Here is a 23,629-nt window from a genome sequence, read left to right on the forward strand (position 1 = left end):
AGGGTACATTTTTAATCATGAAGAGAATAAGATCAAATGACTTGCTCAGTAACCATCAATTCTTTCTTGGCACAGAGAATGCCCTGTTCCTCTCTTTCATCCTCGTCTTCACTACCTTCTCTCTTATCTCTTCCTCTCTCCACTGATTCACTGCCATCTTTCAACTTCCCCTCCCCTTACCCCAGCCCCTTCCCACAACTGACTATTGTGTTTAGGAGGGAGGTCGCAAGGCGCTGGGGTCCCGTGCAGATGGAAGTGGGCCTGCTAAATTTTGGGCTCAAAGGCAAACATATTGAATAAGCACCACTACTAGAGTCTATGTACCTAAGAGATTCACATGTTCCCGTAAAGTACATGCATTGTGCCAAGGGCCCAGGGCCACACAGGGCTTAATTGTATCATTATTACGGGATAAATCACACAAGATTCATGCATTTGAGGAGGTCTGTTTGTAACTCTGCATGTCTCTCTCTCTCCCCCTCTCTCTGCAACCCCAAGTGGATAGAGGTAATAGAATTGGTTCTAGGGAGTTCAGCAGTCCTCTGATATCAAATTGGGGAAATATGATCACGTTCTGAGACCAACTGCCAAGGGATAGAACCTCTACTTTTCAGTTTGATATTCAGTGAATCTCAAAGTATCTTTGTATTTACCTCTTTGAGATTACTAAGGTAAAAGTGGTAGAAACATACATAACTATGTGACAATTGTGTTCCTCAGAAATGTATCTGCATATGAAAAGAAGTATAATCTGATATATTGTGTGACATATAGAAGGTGCTTAAAATGGTTATTTTCAGTATTGATGACCATTTGTCTGATATACAACTGGATTTTATTTTACTTTGTATTGCTTTATTTTATCTTAGGAAGAGAGAGAGAAATGTGGTGAACTTTTTTCTTTCTTTCTTTCTTTTTTTTCCCAACGAATGAGGAAGAAATCTGGTGGATTATTTATTAATTCAACCATCTTTCAATAATAGGAAAAACACTCTATCTCTTTATTTTTATTGTTCAGAGATTGTGCACTCTGACCAAATCTCAGGTGATTTAGGCATTGTATTTAATGCTGCCCGTCAGAGGACAACTTTGAGCTGTCTGTCCAGCAGGTTAACATTTCCTATTAAATTCATGAGGTGATCCCTGAACAGGTAGCCAGCAGTCACTGGGCACAAGGAGATAAATCTAGATCTTTGATTTCTGTCAGTTCACTTGCTAACTGGATCCACAAGGAGAAAAAAAAAAAGAAGTGATTAATCAAACTTAGCAGATGCGGAATTGATTCCCTCAGTTGCCCAGAATGCCTTCCAGAGACAAGCTTAATCTGTATTCATCTTGACTTTCTGTAGTCAAGTTTGTGGTTTTTACCCTGGCTGGTAGAGGTAAGAATGTGTAACTGAGATTTACCTCAATATTAGGATCAGAGCAATAATGGCAGCCAATGGCAGTAGAGAATACAGATCACCCAGGCTTTCCACACAGGCTGCTTTTTTGAGTCTCATACAACCATACGGGAGAGACAGGTACTATTTACTCCATTTTTCAAGTGATTTAACTGAGGACTACTGACGTTAAAGGACTTGCTAGAAGTTATCAACTATGTGAGAAATAGGGTTGGGACTTGAACCCAGATCTCCTGACTCTCATAACTTCAAAGAAAAACACTTTCTCACAAAAGGATAGTGCCACATTTTTGACTAAGCTTAACATTTTACTCACAACACCTAGTATAATATTTGGAACTTAATGGGTATTCATTAAATATTTATAGAATGAATGAGCACATCATGGGCCTATTAATTATTAAGTAAGTTTTTGGTTTAACTGCAAAATGTCTTAAGTCAGGTAGATACAAAGCAAAGTAATTTTTAACTTTCATTGATTTAGCAACACAAAATACTTATTGAATGTCTGTTATGTCCCAGGTTGGAGCTGGGTTCTGGGCCTATCATGGTGAAGGAGAGTGGTGCTAACTACGCTATCCTGCTACAGTTCAGGGGCCAGGACTCTCTAACTTCTGAATCCATCCAATCAGATCATTTTGGCTGTTTTGATAATTCACAGCAATCATCATGTCTGGCTCAATCACTTGGTCACCTGAGGAAATCAGTGAAAGACATATAAAATTATAACTGTGATAGTAGCTGCAATTTTAACCTGGCACACTAATATTTTGCATTGATTTCTAATATATAATCTCTATTCTGGCAGTCACTGCATGGCGACAGTGTTTAAATAAATTCAGAAAACAGCAACCTCAAAAGAAAAAATCAAAACAAAGTGGTTTTATCCAAGGTCAGGTCACTCACCAGTGACAGAGCTGGGATCAAAAGTCCCTGTTTTCTAATTCCCAAGGCAGGGCTCTTTGCAATACACCCCTATTTTCCCCACAGGAATATACCTTTGCTACTCTTCAATTTAGGTGCTATTGCTAAATGACTTGTAGCTCCAGAAAGAATGAGGTAGATGTTATAAGACCATACATTCCCAGCAGGAAACGAGGTAGCCTTTGGACTCTGTAATGCTATCCATCTATTTTTAGTTGTAGGAAAACTTTTCTACTTGGACAGACTGCCATGAATACAGGCATTTACAAAGACAGAAATCATAAAATAGTCAAGACTTCAATTGTGGCATATAGGCCAATAAGAAACATATTAATTAATCTCAGAATAGTTGCTTGATCTGAATTACCAATACATGCAATTAGGTTAAATCATGCGAAAACAGCCCTTCAAAAAATTAAGAATCAAGTATGTTCTCCATTATCTGTTGAATAGAAAAGACCTGGCAACAGAGATGGGCAACTTGGCATAGAGTCCAAGTTTTATCATTTACTACCTAGGTGACGTATGCTGTCTCACTTCATGTAAGAGTGGAGGAAATTGTCAAAATATATATATTGCCGCTATTTTTTTTATAAGTAGGTAATACAGTAAGATTAGTTTGAATAGGCTTCTTTAGAGTCCTTTCAACCATCTCTAGGTAGTTACACTTTATTGGAAGCAAGAGTTAGTGACAATGAAATTTCAAAGTAGACAGGACCATTTAGAAGTTTTATAACAGAAAGTAAAAATGTACATTTTACCACATGGGTATTTCCAAGGTCAAGAACTAAAAACTATTCCTACTTAGAATCACTGTAAATATTTAAGTTGTTTTCCATATGTGACTCTCTAAATCTTTCTATGTATGCAACTGTGTCATGTTTTAAGAGAGGTATGAGAGGGTAGGAATTATATTTATTTTTCTATTTAAGTGAAATAAGCAAATTGGTGTGGCATGTAAAAATGTATACTGGGACTCAGTGTTCTGTCTTTGAGTTTAGGATCTGGTTTTATAAAATTCTTTCCTTCTTTCCACCCTCCCTTCCTCCCTCCCTTCCTTCCTTCTTTTCTTTTTATCACAACTCTAATTTTTAACTTCAACTTCTTAGGAAACCCCCATGATTAGATGACAAAAAAGCCATTAAGTCAACACAAATAGAAGGATAGGTGCTGCATTTCCCAGGAAGCAGCATGAAACCATGCACTTAATGAAACCTGTCAGGTCAGAAGGCAACAGAAGAGGGGACAGGATAGAAATCATGCAGAGACACAAAGTCTCACAGAACTGGCTGTGTGACCTTTGCAAATTACTGCTGAAGGTAATCTATAACTGGCAGAAATATATGTCTGTAATTACCATGTACTTCGGGGCTTAACTTTTTTTTTTTTCCAATTTTTTAAGATGCCTGTTCAGGAGACAATTTTGTTTGTTTGTTTACTTTCTTTTGTTAAAACCTGTAATGAAGTCCTATAGCAGTGAGAGAACGGAATTACAGAAGAAGCATCTGTGAATAGAAATCACACAGATCACTCCTTTAATGACAGTGAGACAATGCTGAATCTGATATGCTATTGGTGACTATTCAGAGGCTAAAAAGATCCCAAATTCATTTCACGTGGGGCAAAACAAAACATAAGCCTGAAAAGCCATTTTAAATGCAGTTGCCCTTATACTCTACACATTTTTTTCCTCTCATTTTCTTATTTTATTCAACTCCTCTTCCCTCTCTTCCTCCTCCCTACATACACTGTGTTTGAGTCTTCAAAGGTTATAGAAAGTAAACAGCAGTCATTCCTGCTACTTAGGTGAGAACTTTGAGTCACTTTAGGAAACGAAGTAATTGATTTATCTCAACTCTCAGTACAGACCGCTGGATTTGATACTATTGTATCTCTTGAGTTTTCTGCTTCTACAGCAGTGTCTTCAAACCTCAACTTGATTTCAGGAACCAAAGAGGAACCATTTAAAAGGAATCCACAGCCAAAGCTGTTGAGGATACTTGCAATGATCTCCTAGGCTGTCTACACAGAGGAAGGAGCCCAGTCAGGGCCAGGGCAACAGATTTCCCTTCATCTGTCTTTTCTCCTTAGCTCTGAAGCTTCTGTTCTTCTGTCTCAAGATACCTCCTCCAGAAGAGCTTTTCTCTAAAGCTCGTGATATCTTACATATTCATCCTTTTTTGACACATTCATTCATTCCACAGATATTTATTGAGTTCAGGTTCTATACCAAAGGCACAGGGCATGCACAGATAAATTTGACAAAGTCCCTGTCCTGGGAAAAGCTTTGGTGTAAGGCTATAGGGGCCACTGGAGACAGAAGACAGGAAAGAGAGTGCCCTAGAAAGGTCTCTCTCTTGTATATATTGTCATGTCAGGAGAGGATCTTCAAGGCACCAGATATAACCCTGACAGCACTCTATACAATCAGCACTGTTTGTCTGTTTTAACCTCCTTTTTTCTCTCCCTTGACCGCAAAAGCAGTCCTAGATCAGAAATAACAAGATGGTGTCCCTGCATCCAGCCTTTGTGCTTTTTTACTGGCTCAGAAGATTCAAAGCCAATACCCAGATTTCTAGTTTTTCTTGAAATGTTTGAAGTTCTACAACCCTGTCTGAAGTTCTATCCTCCCACAAAACAATGTCTGGCTGAATTTGGAGTGACTATCTAGTTTTGGTGTAGAACTCACTCTCCAGGCCACCATAGCCTTGTCTCGTAAGACTGGCAGACCATCATTTCTCATCAGACTTGATGTGAGTTAATGACACGTATGATGCTGACAAAGAGCTCATTGAAACCTCATTCAGGGTAGTATTCCATTGCACATCGGATCACACAGTAACACACCTGGGTCATTACAATAGAGCTCAACTACCGACTAGTCATCTCTAGGTGTACAAGGTTCTATAGTACAACTCAACGAAATGTATTCTAAGTAGAGAAAAACACCTGTTTTGCTCTATCTAAACTCCCCTAGAAAACATGCCAGTGCTGATCCAGGATTTCTCAATCACATCCAGAATAGAAGGAAACCTCTCTTCTTTCTCTACAGGAACCTCTCCACATTATTTTCATGTGGTGAATTCATTTTGTCATGGGGTGAACACCTGTGTGACTATTTAAAAACCACAACACCAGGTGTGTGAGTGTAAGTGTCTCTCTCTTTTGTGTAATGCTCTTCTCACTGATTTCTCAGCAGGCTGGGTCAGGAAAAATCTTCAAGCTGAATATAGAAAAAGGTCTTAAAGGATTTTAAAAAATATATTACAAGTGCATGCACTAAATATATTGCAGTAAAATTATACAAATAGGTCTTAAGTTTATAAGATTCTTTAGTTTTTGCTATCATGTGGAAATGTTTGGTATCTGTGAGTACCCAGTTGTAAGTTTATTATAAGGGAGAGAATTTTAGAAGACAGATTTGGAAGACATTGTACTACAAAATAGTTCAAAATATAATACAAAATAGATTTATTTACCTTTTGCTTTGTCTCAGGCTTTCCATTCCTCTTTTCCAGGAGATAGTTGCCCTAGGAAAAGCATTTGGCTTGCATTCGATAGTAATATCCCCACCAACTTGAACAACTGAATTTTTTTTAATGGGATTTTTAGAGAAATCAGGAGCTGAGGCTAAAAACAAAATTAAAAACAAAATTGTTAAGTTATCCACTTAATTAATGTGTGGTAATGTGATGATGTAGTATATGAGACTAAATTTAATATTTATACCCAGAGCTCTTTTTCAAGCTATTTTGCTCAGGCTGTTCTGGGGCCAGTTACTGACTTGGCATTTTGGAGGTCTATCTTCATTTTTCATGAAGATAACAATAGATATCACCTCAGAAATTTACTGTGGAGGTTAAATGAGATAACATCTATAAAGAAGTATAGCATACTGCCTGGCACAAAGTATGTGTTCAATAAATGTAATTTATCTTTGTTTTGGTGCAAGTCATTGGGATTAACAAAAGCCAGCTGGACTGGGGGAAGAAGCAAGTTACAAAGAGTAACATTCTTAACAGTGTTTACAATAAACAGGGTGAAGATGGTTCCATAAGAGACAGAAGGAAGGATCTGAACCCTGATGAGGGAAATCACCATATCTAGTCCAGTCAAGGTAATGATCCTACATATGAAATATAAAATACCACTGAATTAAATCAGGAATACTCTATCACTGTGTCAGATTTCCTCAGGCAAGCCTTTAACCAGCAAAATGGAAATACTCTGCCTTCTATGGAAGCAGGCAGGCCGAGCAGAAATTAAAAAAAGAAAAAAAAGTCTTTGTCAGTTTCAACTTCGTCCCCACTAAATAAATGTTGAACAAATGTCAGTTCATGAGAGTGAGAAATTATCGGACTGACTGGGTGCATTTGAGTCTTTCCAGCTTTATGAACGTGGGAACCCATGTGTCCAATACCCGTCCCCAGTCTAAAGTCTAATTGAGCTGAAATTCTTTCAGATATGCCATACTCTTTTGTTTCTGGGCATTTCAAGTATTGCTTCTTTGCCCTTCCACTGACCTGTGCGTGCTTTCTCTTTGGATCTCAGCTTAAAGAGAATGTCCTCAATTTAGAGTTATATTCAACTTGCCATGAAGTCTGACAACAACTACTCAATTATTGACCATAATAATTATATTTGAGTTTCCTTTTCTCAGTGAAACTATAGGTTCTATGAAAGTAAAGATCACTTTAAGTATTGATAATTATATTTTTAGTGCTTAGTACACATAAATGTTCAATAAATAGTAGTGATTCAAAGAATAAACAAATCCATGTCCCTTCCATAAGCTCATGAAACCTTATCTCTTTGTTTGATCCTTCCTCTCTTTCATCTCCTTTCTTCCTACCATGAAGAAAACTGTGATAAAAGACACTAATGGGTTATTTATTGTAACAGACACCACTGAGATTATCATTCTCCAACTGCTTCTATCCCCAGTTTTTCACTATAGGGACTTAGCTGCCCAGCTTTCCTTCAGGTCTGGGTGGTCATGTGGCAGGGTTCTAGCCATCGGCATAAAAGGATTTTACTGTAAGGATGCAAGGCAGTTTTGCATTTTCTAATGAGAAGGATAGATTTGGTCACTTTTGTCCCTACCTTCCCCTTCTCCCTTAAGTAGGGACTTTATTTCTGTAACTATAGCAGTCACCCCCTCAAGACTATAAGCACAAAAAAGGTATAAAGAATAACATCATCAATCACAGTTCCATGGCTCAGCTACCACCCCTGAACTTCTTGTTAAGAGATAAAATAAATATCTGCTTAAATCATTATAAATTGAGATTTTTCTATTCTTTTCTTTAATTGGCAGATTAAAACATTTTTTTTTCTTTTAATTTGAGAGAGCGAGTGAGAGAGAGCACAAGCAGGGAGGAAAGGGAGCAGCAGACTCCACGTGAGCAGGGAGCCCGACGTGGGGCTGGATCCCAGGGCCCTAGGATCATGACTTGAGCCGAAGGTAGACACTTAACCGGCTGAGCCGCCCAGGCGCTCCAGATGAAAACATTTCTAATGGATAATTTTGAATTGTACTCAAAACATCACGTGCTAGGATCAGCTTTGGAGGAGACTTCTTCTGGTTTGGATGAACCCAACAGTGGGCTTCTCTGGAAGCCCTAATGTATTGCTCAAGTAGAATAATAATTATCACCCTGCATTTTTTTTTAAAGTTAATTTAGACATTTGCCATTATTTCAAGGTAAAGCAATCTCTAATTTACAGAAAAATTGGATTCATATTATGTATAACCATAGCTTGCTAAAATGTCATTTTGAATTTTTTGGTTATAAATGAATGACTTACCTAATACTCTCAATTCTGCATTTGCATAAATTATCTGATATTTGTTTTCTGCAGCACACTGGTAGACACCAGAATCTGACACATTCAGCATAGTTATGACAAGTGTCCCATTTTCTATTTGAATTCTTTCCTAATAAAAGAAAAGTCATGGAAAGATGCTAGTATATTAATGTAGGCATTCTCTTAACCAAAATACATTATTAAACATTTGTGCATATCTACAGATAGGATATTTTGGTGTATGAGAACTGATGTTTATGAAGATGAAACTTAATATCCTGCAAGATTCTGAGCAGCTTTTTGAAGTTGAAAAAAGAAACATCCTTCATATAATTTTAATGGTTAGTATATTTTATGTTATCTCATTTCTTTGAAAATTGGCATTGTCTGCATAGAGTGTATGTTACTGTTCTATTATATGGTATATAAAATAATTTGGAAGCTTGTACCATTCCAATTATTCCAGAAAATATGGTTAATAATAACGTTAGACATGAATATAATGGTTAGAAACTCCCTTGGCTTTCTATCATAAGGTCTCCAAAAGACTTGAAATGTGATGACTTGATAATGTTCTAATTGAGTCATAAGTTGGAGAAGCTAAATTCTCCTTTTCTGCAGCCTGCCATGGTATGCTTAAAGAGCCGAAATCTGTTACAGAGTCCCATTTGGAGTACTGAAATACAATTTTGAGTGCACATAATAAAATAGTTTAATAGAGCAAATATAATTTTTAAAAAATATTTCAGTATACCTATTACCATCCTTTAAAGATAATAAAAGTAGGCTGGAGGAAACAGAAAATGCTCTATGCAAAAGGTATTCAGGAAGAAAATTCCATAAAACCAAAACAAAGAACAGCATTATATTCAGCTTCTAAACAGCAGATGTTCTTTGTGTCCCTAGCTGTGCCTACAAGTGCAAAGTAAAAGAGAGAATTAACACAATTATCTGGATAATTTGATGAAAAAAATCTGTCTCATTTTCAGTATACTGTAGAACAAAAGTATAATTTAGACTGAAAAATGTGGATAACTACCTCAGTTTCTACTTCCTATGGATTTAGAGTCACTAGTTTTCAGAAAAGCAAGATACTGGATAATGTTTAAGAGCTTAGATCCTAGAATCAGACTATGTTTAGAATACAAACTCTAACATTTACTAACTGTCGTGTGACTTTGGACAAGTGACTTAACCTCTCTGAAACCAATCTTCATCATCTATAGAAGAAATAATATTAGCATCTCTCTTATAAAATTGTCATGAGGATAAAACAAGATAATGAATGGAAAAATATTTATACAGGAACTGGAGCATACAAGAGTTTGGTGGACGTTAATTATGATGATGATAATATCTGAATGTGGATCTATCACTGACTAGTGTGTGACCTTATGCAAGTTGTTTTCTCTACCCTTAACTTTTCTCATTTGAAAAATGGGGAAAATATCAATAGCTACTTTGAGTTTACTTAAGTATTATATAAATTAGTATTATGAAGAGTATACTACATTTCCTAACACCTACTAAGCATTTCATAAACATTAGTTGTCCCTGGTAGTAACAAAATTTCCCTAGGAGAATAGATGAATTTTCAATATCAACATAGATACGTACCTCTGGATTGAGGCGTTCACCATTCTTTAACCAGGTGTACAAAGGATTTGGCTTTCCACTAGCTTTGCATTCCCAAAACAAATTGTCATGGATAGATAGGTATGTATTTTGGATTTTTTGTTCCCATTCTGGTGGGGCTGTTTCAAAAACAGACAAGAACAACTACTTGGCAAGCCAGTTATCCAAAATATTGTGCAACATTCCAAGGTCTGTAGAAGGCAGAAGGACAAGACATACTGGGTCCAACAGTGCTGCGAACACATGATTTGAGTGAAGGGAAATGTGGAACAACGGAAATCTTGATATAAATATCAGTGGTCCTTTGGCATAAGATAAATATTTGCCAATTGTCATTCTGATGCACCTTTACAGCAACTTGGGTGTTGTGGGAAAAGGTTCAAATGTAAAACAAGGCCGGAGAATAATTTCATGGTAAATACTGGTGCATAGGTCAAGTTAGAAAATGTATACCAAATCTGAACCCACTGTGGGCACAAGGCCCTTGATTATATTTGGTCCAAACTGTTCTAACTAAAAATAAGTATATCTATATCAGACATAATTATAATTCAGTTTGAAGCATAATTCAAATATGAGCCTTATCATATTTTAGCAGGATTATAGTCTTTTTTTTTTTTTTTACCCTAGATAAAACCTTTGACAGGCAGTGAGTACTGAGGCATTTATATTAAAGTGCTATTTAGGTATAAGGTGGTATTATTCTTACTACCATTGACAGAAACAGGTGGGGTACAGATTAAATGTTTTAAAACTATTATTTCTTTCATAAAGATGATATAGGGCTGCCTGGCTGTGTCATTTAATCCCTCTCTTTTATTTAGGTCTGTCCTCAGATACATAAGAGCAGGTAAAATTTCCTTTGGAACTGCAGGCTATTACAAGCTAGATGTTTTATATGTCTAATTGCAGTTAATTCTCCTTCCAATCTTTTGTAGAGGATTTTTGCAGAGATGTTAGGTAACCTGCTCAAGAAGACACAGTCAAAAAATCCAGAAGCCAAAATTTGAACCCTGAAAGCAGAGCCTAAGTCAAGGGGTTGTGTTCAGGCTGTCTGTCTGGGAATGCCAGACACCATAGGTAAGGTTTCAGGCAGAGGAACAGTCAACAGGGAAGGAAAGAGGCAATGCAAGGATCAGTTATTGAGTTGGCCACCAACAGGGGCCACTGTTACTCTATCTTCTGTGAAGTTCTAAGGGGTCTTTATAACTGCCTACCCAGGGAAAGGAAGAGTGGCATTTGTTCACTGGATCCTGTCCACAGTCATTCAGGGGCAGTATAGGCATTATGTATTAGCACCTCCAGGTTGTGTGTGCTTACGTGCTGAGTAGGCTCTTGAGAACAAAGAAAACTGAGGGGGAAACAAGATGGACTTTGTGTGGAACCTGAGATGAGACTCTGTCAGGTTACACCCGCAAAACATAGAGCTGCTCATTGTAGCAGTGGTTGAAGTAAGAAGTGGGACTGAGAGTCTTTGAAATGTTATACAAGTAAATCTGACTTCCCGGGTTTTCCCACTGCAACATCTGCTTCCACTAAGATAAAAGGTCCTTTATGGAGCTGGTCACTGAGAAGAAGGAATCATGACATCTCACTGTCGTAAAAACTAAGCCTGGGATTACCACCTGTGGAAATCAAGAGGACTTCCAGTTACAGAACATGCTCATCACAGTTTTAAGGGCAAATCAAGGCAAGACTTAGAAGTGGATGCATGGGTGAAATTGAATCATGTTTCTGAATATTAGCAAAACTTTATAATTTGTAGATGATTGTTTAGAAATTGTTTTAACATATGTTAGACCTGGGAGAAGGAATTCATACTCACATAATATTCATATAGCTTATACAAGTCTGAAATATATATGGGTTGTTGTTTAATGCAGTAATTATAACTTTAAAACACATTTATTTTTTTAATACATAAATCCTTTGGATGCTTCAGATTCTGAAGACCAAGACCAGTTTGGAAATACATGAAAGAAAGGACTTAGGATTTCAGGTCAACTATATGGGCATGGATTTTAGATTTTATTTTTTTGCCAATTGAATGGTTATGGAAAGTCACTTAACTTCTCTGAATATGTTTCATTTTCTATAATGATATTAATACTTTAAAGTCCTTTGGAGGTTATAAAGATACAATATAGAGGGATAGGATTCTGAATTGTAACTTAAACACAGCAATATAATAAAACTGATTCTTTTCTTAAAAATTTCAGGTCTTATGCAATGCTCAGGTAATTGAGTCAATTACTCAATTGCTCCTTTGGGAGCACAGTGACAAATAAATTAATAGGTGAGCAAGAAGCATAATATTTGTCTTATTGACCAATTATTCATTATTACTCCACAAGGACCATTTGGACTCATTAAATGGCTAATGACATGTATTCCTTCCTCTTACTATTGTTAACAATTACATGAATTAATATTTGTAAAATCTGTTGTGTAAGTTAACAGTTTCTGTAGAAATGTGGGAGAAAGCACTTTATCATTGATTTCTGGTTTAAAGATACCCTCATTTTCTGTTTAATCATTTAGATATATCTTTGTCTATTTAATAGAAAAATGAAGTATCTATTAAAAACTAGCCAAAGCCTTTAATACTTTGGTGCCACTAAAATACTTCCAGTCACATCCTTACTATTTTATTTACAACGGATGTTAGATTCGAAAGACTGTTTTTTAAAAAATACGTACGTGTGTGTGTGTGTGTGTGTGTGTGTATAACTACAACTGTAGAGGAATAATCAGCAGGATATCATATTCTATATATAAAATAGTACTTTTCATTCAAGGTTAAAATAGGAAATTCTAAAGGAAATGGAAAATAATATAACCAAGGCACAATATGTTCTCCCCACAGGATACTCAACCGCCATTCCTATGAGAAAATTACAATACCTTGGACTTTTCCAGTTATGAAAAAATATATATTTTCTTCAATTACTTTATCATTGATTGTAAACATATCACACAGAAACATGTCACATAAAAAAGTATTTTTGGTCACGTATAAATACAATCTTAAAAAGTTCTCCAGTACGGATATATTAAATTTAGCAAAGAAGTTAAGCATATCCTAAAAGCACCAAACATTTTGGTAATTCTGGGGGTGTATTTTATGATTTGTTTGATGTAGAAAAAGAAAAAAATTTCATGCAAGTGTGTATTTTGGCCTGGATAAATGAAGACATGAAGACAATTTTTATATAATATATGCTTTCATTTGAGATTCTGGTAATTGAGACAAACATATATTTTAAGTGAGGTAATGACTTTATTTTTCTATTATCTACATATGAATAGACAAAATCTGTAAAACAGAAACAAATACTGAAAACTACCATTCAGTATTATGTTTCTCCTGTCATTTTCTCCTTCTTTTGTGAATTCTACTTAGAAGTATAATTAAGATTGTCATGGGCTGTTGGTGCATGCTTTATGGGAAATATATTGGATTCTATGGTACTTTGTGTTACAAACTTTTATAGCTTTAATGTGACACTGTTGATACTTTCAAGGCAATTATAATAAACAATAGCATGCAAAAGCCATGATGGAATTAAAGCTATATTTTAAAAATGGTCATTCCCACCTGTCCATCACTGTATGAAGCATCCTAACCTAGATATGTATCTGCTTTATTTCTCCTTTGACACTTCCACAACATGCTAATGATTTTCACTACTTACTATGAAGGATATTACCAAATATTTCATATATTTTTTGAAATTCTATTAGCTTACCATAGAAAATGAGTTGACCCTTTGCAAGGTTTCTTCCTCGAAGGTTGCCTGCAATGCACTCATAGAAGCCTTCATCTTCCTGTTGAAAGTTCGGGATTTCAAGAATAGCCTGGGATTTGCTGTACTTGACTTTCCCTGGCAACGGGTTTCCATCCAACCTCCTCCAACTAATATCAGGGACTGGACTAAACAGTTATACCTCATTAGAATAGAAGACGATTTAGTCTTTATGACAGCAGGATAACATAAGAGCGTCCTTAAGAGTAATTCTCAAGGAAAAGTTTTCAATCAATCTATTATGTCGTGACTAGTTTTCAGATCATGCAATCATTCACCATTCACTCATTCAACAATTTATAACACTTTATTAAGTGCCTGCCATGTGCAAGTCATGGTGCTATAATCAGGGAATAAATCGATGAATAAAATACACATCTTTTCTGCCCTCAAGTTGCTTAAAGACCAGTGGAGAAACATACAATAAATAAATAATAAAAAAAATAATACATTTGTAAATTGCAGTAAATGAAACAAAGGAAACAGAGTGCAGAAATAGGAACAAGATTATATCAATGTAAATATGGTGGTCAGGAAATTCTTTGTAAGCATGTGACATTTAAGAGTAGACCAGCATTTTCTATATTTATAGATTCTAAGACAAGAATACAGATTCCTCTATAGCTAAATTGGTACTAACAGGTAACTGAAGACATACGTGATGGGTGATCTAGATCATCAAGGGAACCAGTACAATACAACAGATCTATATAAACTGGGATTATAGGTTTCATGATTTTCAAAAGAATGTACTCATTTATACCTTATCTAAAACAGAAACAACAAAAAACCTCATAGAAGATAATTTTATTTTGTACCCTACTGCTGTTAGAATTTGTGGAGTTCCTTTATTTATAGGTTTAGCTTAATATCTTATATCTAATACCTTTAGTCTAATGTGAATATCTTTTAAAATAGCAAAAATATATTTAAAATATCTGAATCTAAGTGCTAACAATAAGGGATGAATTTAGAAATTCATCGTGAGAAAGACCTTGCTTCTACAGATATAATATAAAGAAATGCAGGCTATATGTAAAGTTACAGCAGGAAAGTATTTCCTAATAAACTAATCATTTGTAATATCAATCCCCAATCTATTTACATTAACATCTTTCCTTTCCTACTGTCAAATCATTCTTCATTCCCTTACAGATTTCCAGATGATTTAAATATTTCTATTCTAAATATATTTTAAATTAATAATAATAATAAAAGTAATTCATTTTGCAAAGCCAGATTGTAAACTTTGTCAAAGATACAGGATTTCTTCAAGTCAACAGAAATAATGCGGGAATTATCCAGTCAAATGCAAGTGGTTGACAAAAATCTGTGGAGTTTGAGCAGTAAACTGCAGAATATTGGTGATGGTGACTCAGTAAAGGCTTCAAAAAAAGCAAAACTGATGAAGTCCAAGGAATTTTTTATTGGCAAACAATGATGATCCTTCTATGCAAATCAAAGATACACACAATATAGAAAGTCACACATGTGCTCACATATATTTGTCAGAAAACATACCCTCCAATCACTGTGTGATTTGTCTATTTTTCTCAGAATTAGTATATAGTTACAAATGTAACTTGAATTTTGTTAAACACAAAATAAAATAATTATTATGATAAACTTGGTTTTGTCCTTCTAAAAAGCCTTGCCACTTACCACAAATTAAGGTTGACATTTTAGTAGAAGGGCATATTCCTGCCAACAATTAACCTCAGATAACTGGTTTTCTTATTAATTCATATTACTGAGTACAAAACAACAAATAAAAATGAAGTTTTAGAAGAAAATTTATTCACATAGAAAGATCTTCACCAAGTCAGGAGAATTTTATAGTATATGCTCTATCATCCAAATTTTTAAAAAATATATATGTGCTGCATATGTGAAGATAGTAAAAGTTATTATCTATGATAATATTAATACCTTTAATTTTCTTCTTTCTGCTTATCTCCATTTTCCATTATTTTCCTACAAATGCATGCATTACCTGTGTAATAAAAATTTCTAAGAAAATTTATTTACAAAGAGAATACAGAGGCTCTGATACTTGTCTAAATTCATGATCCTTTGTTAGTTTTTTATGACAGTGTATCTCTGAGGTTTGTGACAAATACATGCAAAGTCACCAACTAAAAAAAGCTTTTAACCTAAATATTCAGACCAAAAAATCAGTAAAGACTGAGTATATTTCCCATAGTTATATCATAGTTCTTTATTTTGATTATGAAGACAGAAGTCATTTTTAAACATCACTAAATATCTAAATCTGAGTCAGTTTGACATTTAAAATAATTGTAATAGTATCACAACAAATAGCTACTTCTTATTAACCACAATCGATGTGCTCCATATTATATATGTGTACCACATGCCACGGTTAATCTCCTTTACTTTTCCTACAACTAAAGGTGGCAGAGCTAGGATCTATGTCCAAGTTTCCTTGCCTCAAAAGCTGTGTACTTAATCATAAGGCATACAGACCCCACGGCTATTACATGATCATCTTCTGATAGCTTTAGTATTTGTGGTTTTACAAGAGTAGATGTCTGTTTAAAGTGTCCAAATTAAGTAGGGGCAAAAAGAACAAGTCCAACCTATCCCAACTATTCCTACTTTCCCCAAAAGAACTCACCGGTAACACTGAAGTCTCTCCGGATAAGCTCTTTTCCCCTAAATGGATGAAATGGTAGATCCTATAGGGATACAGAGGTATAGAGATACACCTTTCCAACAGAAGTAATGCAGCAGAAAATGTCAGTACTCTACTTGCATGCCTTCTGATCCCTTAGCCACCCCAGATTCTGAAGTGCCATTACCCTCAACAGTTAGTATCTTTATCTGTATCTCTTTGTTGACAACTACCCTCAAGCTGCTGTAGCTAACTTTCCCTTCACAAAGAAAAGAGGTGAAAGCAGCTAGGCATTTACACATCCCTGAGGACAGCTCTTAACAAACACCTGATTGGGCGTCGTGGTACAAATAGTCCAGCCCCTTGCCCCTGCTGATTGGGTATCTCTAGGGCGTGCCCTGCACTCTCTCCAGAGCTCCCCTACAGGACTGCGGCTAATTTAACTTCTGTTGAATTTTGCATGATACCATACTCTGCTTGGGTACTCTCCCATACCTGTCCCACTTCCCCATTCTCTTATGGGTTCTTTCTAAGAACTCTTCTATCAGATTACTTGCAAAAAATGATCCTTTCAAGGTCTGCTTCTTGAAAAACCCATTTATTAGAATTCCCAATATACTCTGACCATTTTTTACTTTAATTACAATATCGACCACAAGGAACCCTTAAATAATTCTCAGTATGAAATGTCCATGTAGCCATTAGACAGATATAGAAATGGTATTCTGTGATATTAAACATCAGTGGAATACAAGATCAAAACTAAGCAGTAGAATCCTTGTGGAAAGCCACGACTGTGGAACATACAAGGTCTAAATTACACCAGAATAACAGCAAAAGGCAAGAAATGTAGAAAAGACACAAGGCTGAACAGAGACAGATAAGTTTCTCACTTAAAAAAGAACACCCTTTAGGGTTTTTTTCTTACCTCATTTGGAGTTGGAGTGGTAAGTCTTTTCCCATAAACCATTTAATTATGGAGAAGGTTATAAGATTCAGTGTACTAACTTCTAACTTAAGAACTTTCAATTTTGAAGAAGGGTATAAGAATTAGAGTAATGAATTCTCAATCTGCAGTGAACCCATGTTTGTTTGTTAGTTTTCTGTATTTTGATTTTCCTTTAAAAAACCAATGCTTCCTACCTTTACTTCATCTGATTTGAATTGGGAAGACTACACCTCAGGCTTCAGGAGAGAGCACAAGATTCAGGTCTTGCCATTTGAAACAGCTGCACTATAGTCACTGTGATTTGTCAACTATGGGAACCAAGACAACCTGTCAGAGACAACTACACTCAATTCTGGGACTGCTTTTGGAAGAACTGTTGAAGGGAGAATCTTCACTGTGGTTTGCTGACAATGTAATAGAAACGTAGAACTTCTTTTTTTTTTTTTTTTTAAAGATTTTATTTATTTATTCAACAGAGATAGAGACAGCCAGCGAGAGAGGAAACACAAGCAGGGGGAGCGGGAGAGGAAGAAGCAGGCTCATGGCAGAAGAGCCTGACATGGGGCTCGATCCGACAACACCGGGATCACGCCCTGAGCCGAAGGCAGACGCTTAACCGCTGTGCCACCCAGGCGCCCCAGAAACGTAGAACTTCTAAGCAATAATTTCCCACCAAATGGAGTATCTTTGAAAACGAAAGTTAACACAAAGGAAAGAAACTTGGAATTCTTCACATGCCTGGAACAAGTTATGCCTGATGCCCACCCCCACCCAGATCTCTCTTTGAACACTTCTGTAAGTCAATACATCCTTTTCTTTTTCGACTTAGGCTTGTTTGAGTTGTTTTCCTGCTGCTTTCAAACCAATCCTCCCACAAAAAAAAAAAAAAAAAAAAAGGAAGAAGACTTGACAAATAGTTCGGAATGCCTGGTCTAAATGCTACCTGTGGGACTGAATTATACAATATGGTGGATTCCCTCTGGAGATTACATTTTATACTCCATATATTAGAATTCTCAGGGCAACTAAGCTACCAAAAAAATCGCTTTTGAAAGTTTTAGAAAAAAAGTCTTATCAAATGGATTTTATGACTACATTTTATGTTAAAATTACTAATAGGAGACAAATCAAGCAGTTTTATAAGAATTCACAGTTACTAATTAAATGCTGAGATTTTCTTCAGATTTGTCATATCACTGCTAAATATGAATGCCATCATCCTCCTGATTATCACTGGTAATGTGATATATACAGACAGAATAAATGCAAAACACAGATTACATAAAAATGCATGTTCATTTTAATGGAAACTTCCCATTTTGTCCTAAAACTTCTTATGAAGATACTAAATGAAGAACTAAATGAACTTTAGATTTCACACCCTCTGTCTTTTCTGAAGGCATCCCAAATGGACAGTGGGTGGGAAGAACTGGAAAGTACAAAAGATGAAATTATTTTAGTAATGAGCTTTAGTTTTTAAAGATTTTTATTTATTTATTTGTGAGAGAGAAAGAGCAAGTGCACGAGTTAGGGGAGGGGCAGAGGGAGAGAATCTTCAAGCAGACTCCCCACTGAGGGTGGAGCCTGATGTGGGCCTCCATCCCATGATGCATGAGATCATGACCTGAGCCAAAACCAAGAGTCAACCAACTGATCCACCCAGGTGACCCAATCAGTTTTAGTTTTTAAATGCAAGTTCATTTTTCTAAGGTATACCATTCCATGTAAATAATAATTACAAAAATAAAACTATCATAATAGGACACTATTTATGCAGTACAGAGCAGAACGTAGCTCTTATTAGCTATATTTTGTTCCACCTTCATAAGCATGAATTTTCTCATTTATAGAACGGGGATTAATAATAGTACATAATTCACAGGATTGTTGTAAGCATTAAAGGATACAATCCATGTCACATGTGCAACATGCTGTTTAGCACCCATTAAACAGTACATTTGAGTATTAATGATAAATTAATAAAATAATTTAAAGCATTATTATGTTATTGTTATTATTTCAAAAGCAAAAATCCTAGCTGATATTTATTTGTTTTCTGTTCTCTGTTAAGGACTCCATATGACTATGCGTTCGACATATATTGATTTATGAATCATTTGTCAATTAAAATTAGATCTCCACACTGTGAATGAAATGGGTGCACAAACATCCCCTGTCTCTAGAAGTAAATTTCTTGCTTCTTACTGCTTTATATATCGACTGCTAAGATGCTATTACCCCTGATCATAGTGGTCATGCTCATTTCCTCATCATGACAGCAGAGCTCTCTCAGGTGAGATACTACGTGTTTTGTTGTGAAGTATCTTTGTTTTTCAAACTGGTTAGTCATCTAGGACCATGGTGGTAGGAAGGAAAGGAATTACACAGTGTTCTCCAAAGAGAAAAAAAATCCTATGTAACACCCCTGATAATTTTTATATATATTAATACTCATTAATTGAGTGCTTACTATGTACCAGGCATTGTGACAGATGGCTTCCATATGTCATCTGAGTTAAACACTCAGCTGGCAGCTGCTAACAATTCTAATTACCTTTTTGGAATGGTATTTACGTTTAGACAGGTAATTTCTGCTAAGTTATTACCTGCCAATTCTCCTCCACTTAGAGTTCCAGTACAGGCTAATTTATTGTGATTCACCTTCCAATTCTTTGAGTTACCACCCATTCAATATAAACACTAGTAGACGACTTCTTCTACTGGGGATGCAGCATTCTTTTTAGGGTCTACCTAGCTTGGCCATGTTGATGATGTTAGTGATGCAGTATTTACTGGCAGTTCATTCTAGTTTAAAGTAAGTGGTCTATTGAAAGTGCACAGTTAATATATTAATACGCGAAGAATGTCATGGAGAAAGGGGGGATCTTCGAGGGGTCTTCAGAATGGAGATTATTGTGAAATCTCTTGAAACTGTGCTGTTATAGAAGGGAAGTGAAAATAAATGGTGCTATCATCAAAATAAATGGTGTTAACTGCAAATATCAGCCATTTCTGGCAACATTTTGTTTTTAGCTCTATTTACTCCCTACCCTTTCTTTTTTCAAGTCTTCCTAAATATGATGTAGAAAGAAAGCTTGGATATAAATCTCAATAAAGAAAACCGATCCGAAGCAACTCTCTTATTCAAAGATTCCTCAGACCATAGGAGACGCACTCACGAGGCTTGCATCTCAAAAGGAGCTTTACAAAACCCTTTTCTGATTTTGTTACTATTTGCTAAATCAAGTTTGCCTGGAATGTGGGTCCTCACAGTTGTGAAATACTACCAGATAATAACAGCAAAGTTTTCTCTCTCTTTGTTCCTCCACCCCCCTGGTTTTGTGCTTCTTAAATAAGCATTGCCATAAATAAGGACTTTTACTCCGTTTTCTCTCGGCATTATGCTTTTACGGAGTGAGCATCCTATTAATTTTATCTGGAGACAGAGTATACATTTGTTAACCATCTGGCCTAGTTCCAACCTGAATTGGAAGTTAAATTAAAGCTCTTCACACACTAGTAGAAATTGTACTTCAATTCTATACTATTAGCCCATAAATAGAATTTTCATTACTAGTGCTATTTGAGAAAGCTTGTATTTCTCCCCTGGATTTCTTAAATCTCATTATCCACAGCTTAAATCCAGGCCGTACTAAGTTTTTAACTAGAAACTGGTACAGCGAACCAGTTTCCTAAGATGCTCATATTTGGGATTATTCTTAACTTGAACCTCATTTCAGAGTATCCTGTCAGTGGCCATTTTTAATCGAAGACAGAGAACCGAATAACAAAACCAGCAAAGAGTGCCTTTGTTAAATTTTCAGACTGTTCAGCTAACTGCTTTCATTTCCCCAACTTGAAATATTCATACAAAGAGCTTGGAATGTAAGACTGTCCTATGGGGATACAATGTGGATACATTCACAAGTTCTGCAGAAGAGTAATCTCACTGTTAGGGAAAAAGGAAAACATTCTTTTTCTGAGTGATCTAAATGCAGTCATGATCCTGTTCTACTGGTCAGTGTCTACATCAGGTTCCTCTCAGGGAAAAATCTATGGGGCGCACGTATTAGTACGGTATATTTGACACGACAGTTGTCACAGCCAATTGAGAAGCGCAAATGGTTTGGTCATAACAGCAATGCAGAATGGCACTTGCAAGTAGGGTAAAAGGACACAGGCAGGTTTCTGTATGATTGAACGCAAATTGCCCAATTTTTCTGAGCCTCAGCTTTCTCTTTATAACTAGAGATAACAATGGGTACATAAAAGGCTTCTTGAGAGGATCAAATAAGGAAATATGAATGAGAATCCATGGTAAAATAGAAAGGTTGAACCCAAAGTAAGGCTTGCTAAATTTCCTTATTACCATGATTATTATCACACAGGGACAAGAAAGCCCAATTATCTAAAGATTCCCTAAGAATGTTATTGCCATTTTCTAATCCTTTTAACTAAGGTAAAATAAGCACTAATTTGTATATGAACCATAAACTGGAGATCGTCATTACAAGGTGAAAACGACGCTGCATTTAGCAGTTAATTAACAGCTTGTCCATAGTGTCTTATCAATACATAATATTAACCCTAAATAAATACCTCTCTGATCACATGAACATTATGCTGCTCTAAAGTAAAGAAAATGATAATTTGGTTAAGGTATGTGAAGTTCTGGAGGCCTGTGTTCCATCAAATTTATAGGTCTTGACTTTAGCTCTGCTCATAACCATACACTTCCAGATAAAGAAGTAAAGGGAACATTACGTATGGTATGCTAATATTTAATCATTCTATCATTAATATATCTATATGTATTGAGCACATATATGCCTGGCACTGTGTTAAGTACCTCAGTGAAACCATGTAACAATACTATGAGACACAGGATTACTGTTATTGATATTCTGTAGATAAGGAGACTGGGTCTAGGAAAGGCTGGATAACATGCCCAATATCACACCGTTAACTTAAAACAAAGAAGAATCTGAACCAAAGTCTGTCTTTTCATAGAGACTGAGCTCTGAACCATCATGCTTTGCTGCTCCTACACGAACTAAACAGATATAAAATGAGTTATCTTATTAGGATGTATTAGGACGTGCTGAGAAATATATTCTTCACCGAATGAACTAATGTGTTTTACAACCAGTGGAGAAAGTTCCTTTTGTCCCAGGTTCAGAAGATGAAAGGATAGAGTTGCTTTGTTTTGTTTTTTAACATACTGAGATGCCTCCAGATTCTGATAAAGGTTCTAGAGATGGGTTTCAAGGTCAGCTGGAAAAAAAGGAAGCAAGTAACTTCTTTTCGTTCAGCTCAGTACCACCTTGGATTTGAAATCCCTCTCATGCAATTGCCAATTATTTAAAAAGAAAGAAACGTAGGTCTCCTGAGAAAGGTGGTGATAGACTGGGACGGCAAGGATGATGAGTTGCTTCCAGAAGTATTTTTATTCTTCTTGGATGATTTTTAGAGCCTTTAAATTAGTTTAATTTTAGAAACAGCACTGTTAAACTCCAATTTATGGCTTTGGGAAAAAAATGAAAGGAATGTTTGACACTGGATTCAGAGTATGCATGTAAAATCAAGAGGCCCAACTTTTAGGCTCGGTCCCTGATCTGTTAAAGTGGCCCCTTTACCAGTGTTCTTGAGGAGAATTTGGCAACACATTTCAGAAAACTTAGCTTTTTAGATTCCTTTTACCCAATAATTCTAACTTTCTAAAAATATACTGAGGAAGTTCTCATGGGCATGGGTAAAATCAGCCACAAGAGTATTCATTGTATCATTATTTGCAGTGACAAAAAAGGGAAACAAAATAAAAGGAAAATAAGCGTCCACCAGTTGGAGGCCAGCTGAAAACATACATTCAAGTGTCCCCCGTCATCACAAATGAGGGTAAAATGGACTGTTTAAGGACCTGCTGATACATTTACAGTTTATGGTTTTAAGATTTTTAAAAAAACACTTTACAAAATAATATATAGAAACGATGTGAACAGCACAACAAATAAAGTAGTATTGGATTATAACCCAAAGTATAAAATAAATATCCATTAATCAATATTGATATAAATAAATGAATAATCGGGGAGGAAGAAGTGACAAATCTCCCATGCAGAGCAATGTCAAATAAATTATAAGGATTCAGTACCTTAAAGGAGGTGAAGCATAGCTTCCTATTCATTAAGTGAGGACGGTGCATACTAACCTCCTTCCAAAAAGTCAATGCGGAAAGAGAGAAAAATCAGTAATTTTACAGAGGAGCATCTTGACAAAAATTACTTCAGCTGAGTGACGAAGGGCCAACATTAGCAGTCATAAATCATTTTGAAAGAGTAGTAACCTTGATATGATGTGGTGAAATGGCACTTTGCCTTTGTGTTGTTTTCCCCAAAACCCATAACCTTAATCTAAATATGAGGAAAATATTAGACAAATTCCAACAGAGGGTGATCCTACAATGACACTA

General features: G+C 35.8%; 1 protein-coding gene across 4 annotated transcripts in view; it reads right to left on the reverse strand.

Moving 5' to 3' along the window:
* Nucleotides 1-23,629, reverse strand: part of CNTN6 (contactin 6) — a 151,633-nt gene that overhangs the window by 62,293 nt on the left and 65,711 nt on the right. For 2 of the 4 annotated variants that reach the window (XM_040628539.1, XM_040628538.1), the window contains 4 exons: nt 13,520-13,699; nt 9,753-9,889; nt 8,136-8,265; nt 5,807-5,957 (listed from right to left, as the gene is read on the reverse strand). In XM_040628539.1, the coding sequence (XP_040484473.1) occupies nt 5,807-5,957; nt 8,136-8,265; nt 9,753-9,889; nt 13,520-13,699 (598 nt within the window). Of the gene's footprint in view, nt 1-5,806; nt 5,958-8,135; nt 8,266-9,752; nt 9,890-13,519; nt 13,705-23,629 lie in introns of all 4 variants that reach the window. The other 2 variants (XM_008703154.2, XM_040628540.1) reach the window with 2 other exon arrangements.

The sequence above is a fragment of the Ursus maritimus genome, unplaced genomic scaffold (assembly GCF_017311325.1).
Source record: "Ursus maritimus isolate PB19 unplaced genomic scaffold, ASM1731132v1 scaffold_14, whole genome shotgun sequence".
Taxonomy (NCBI): Eukaryota; Metazoa; Chordata; class Mammalia; order Carnivora; family Ursidae; genus Ursus; species Ursus maritimus.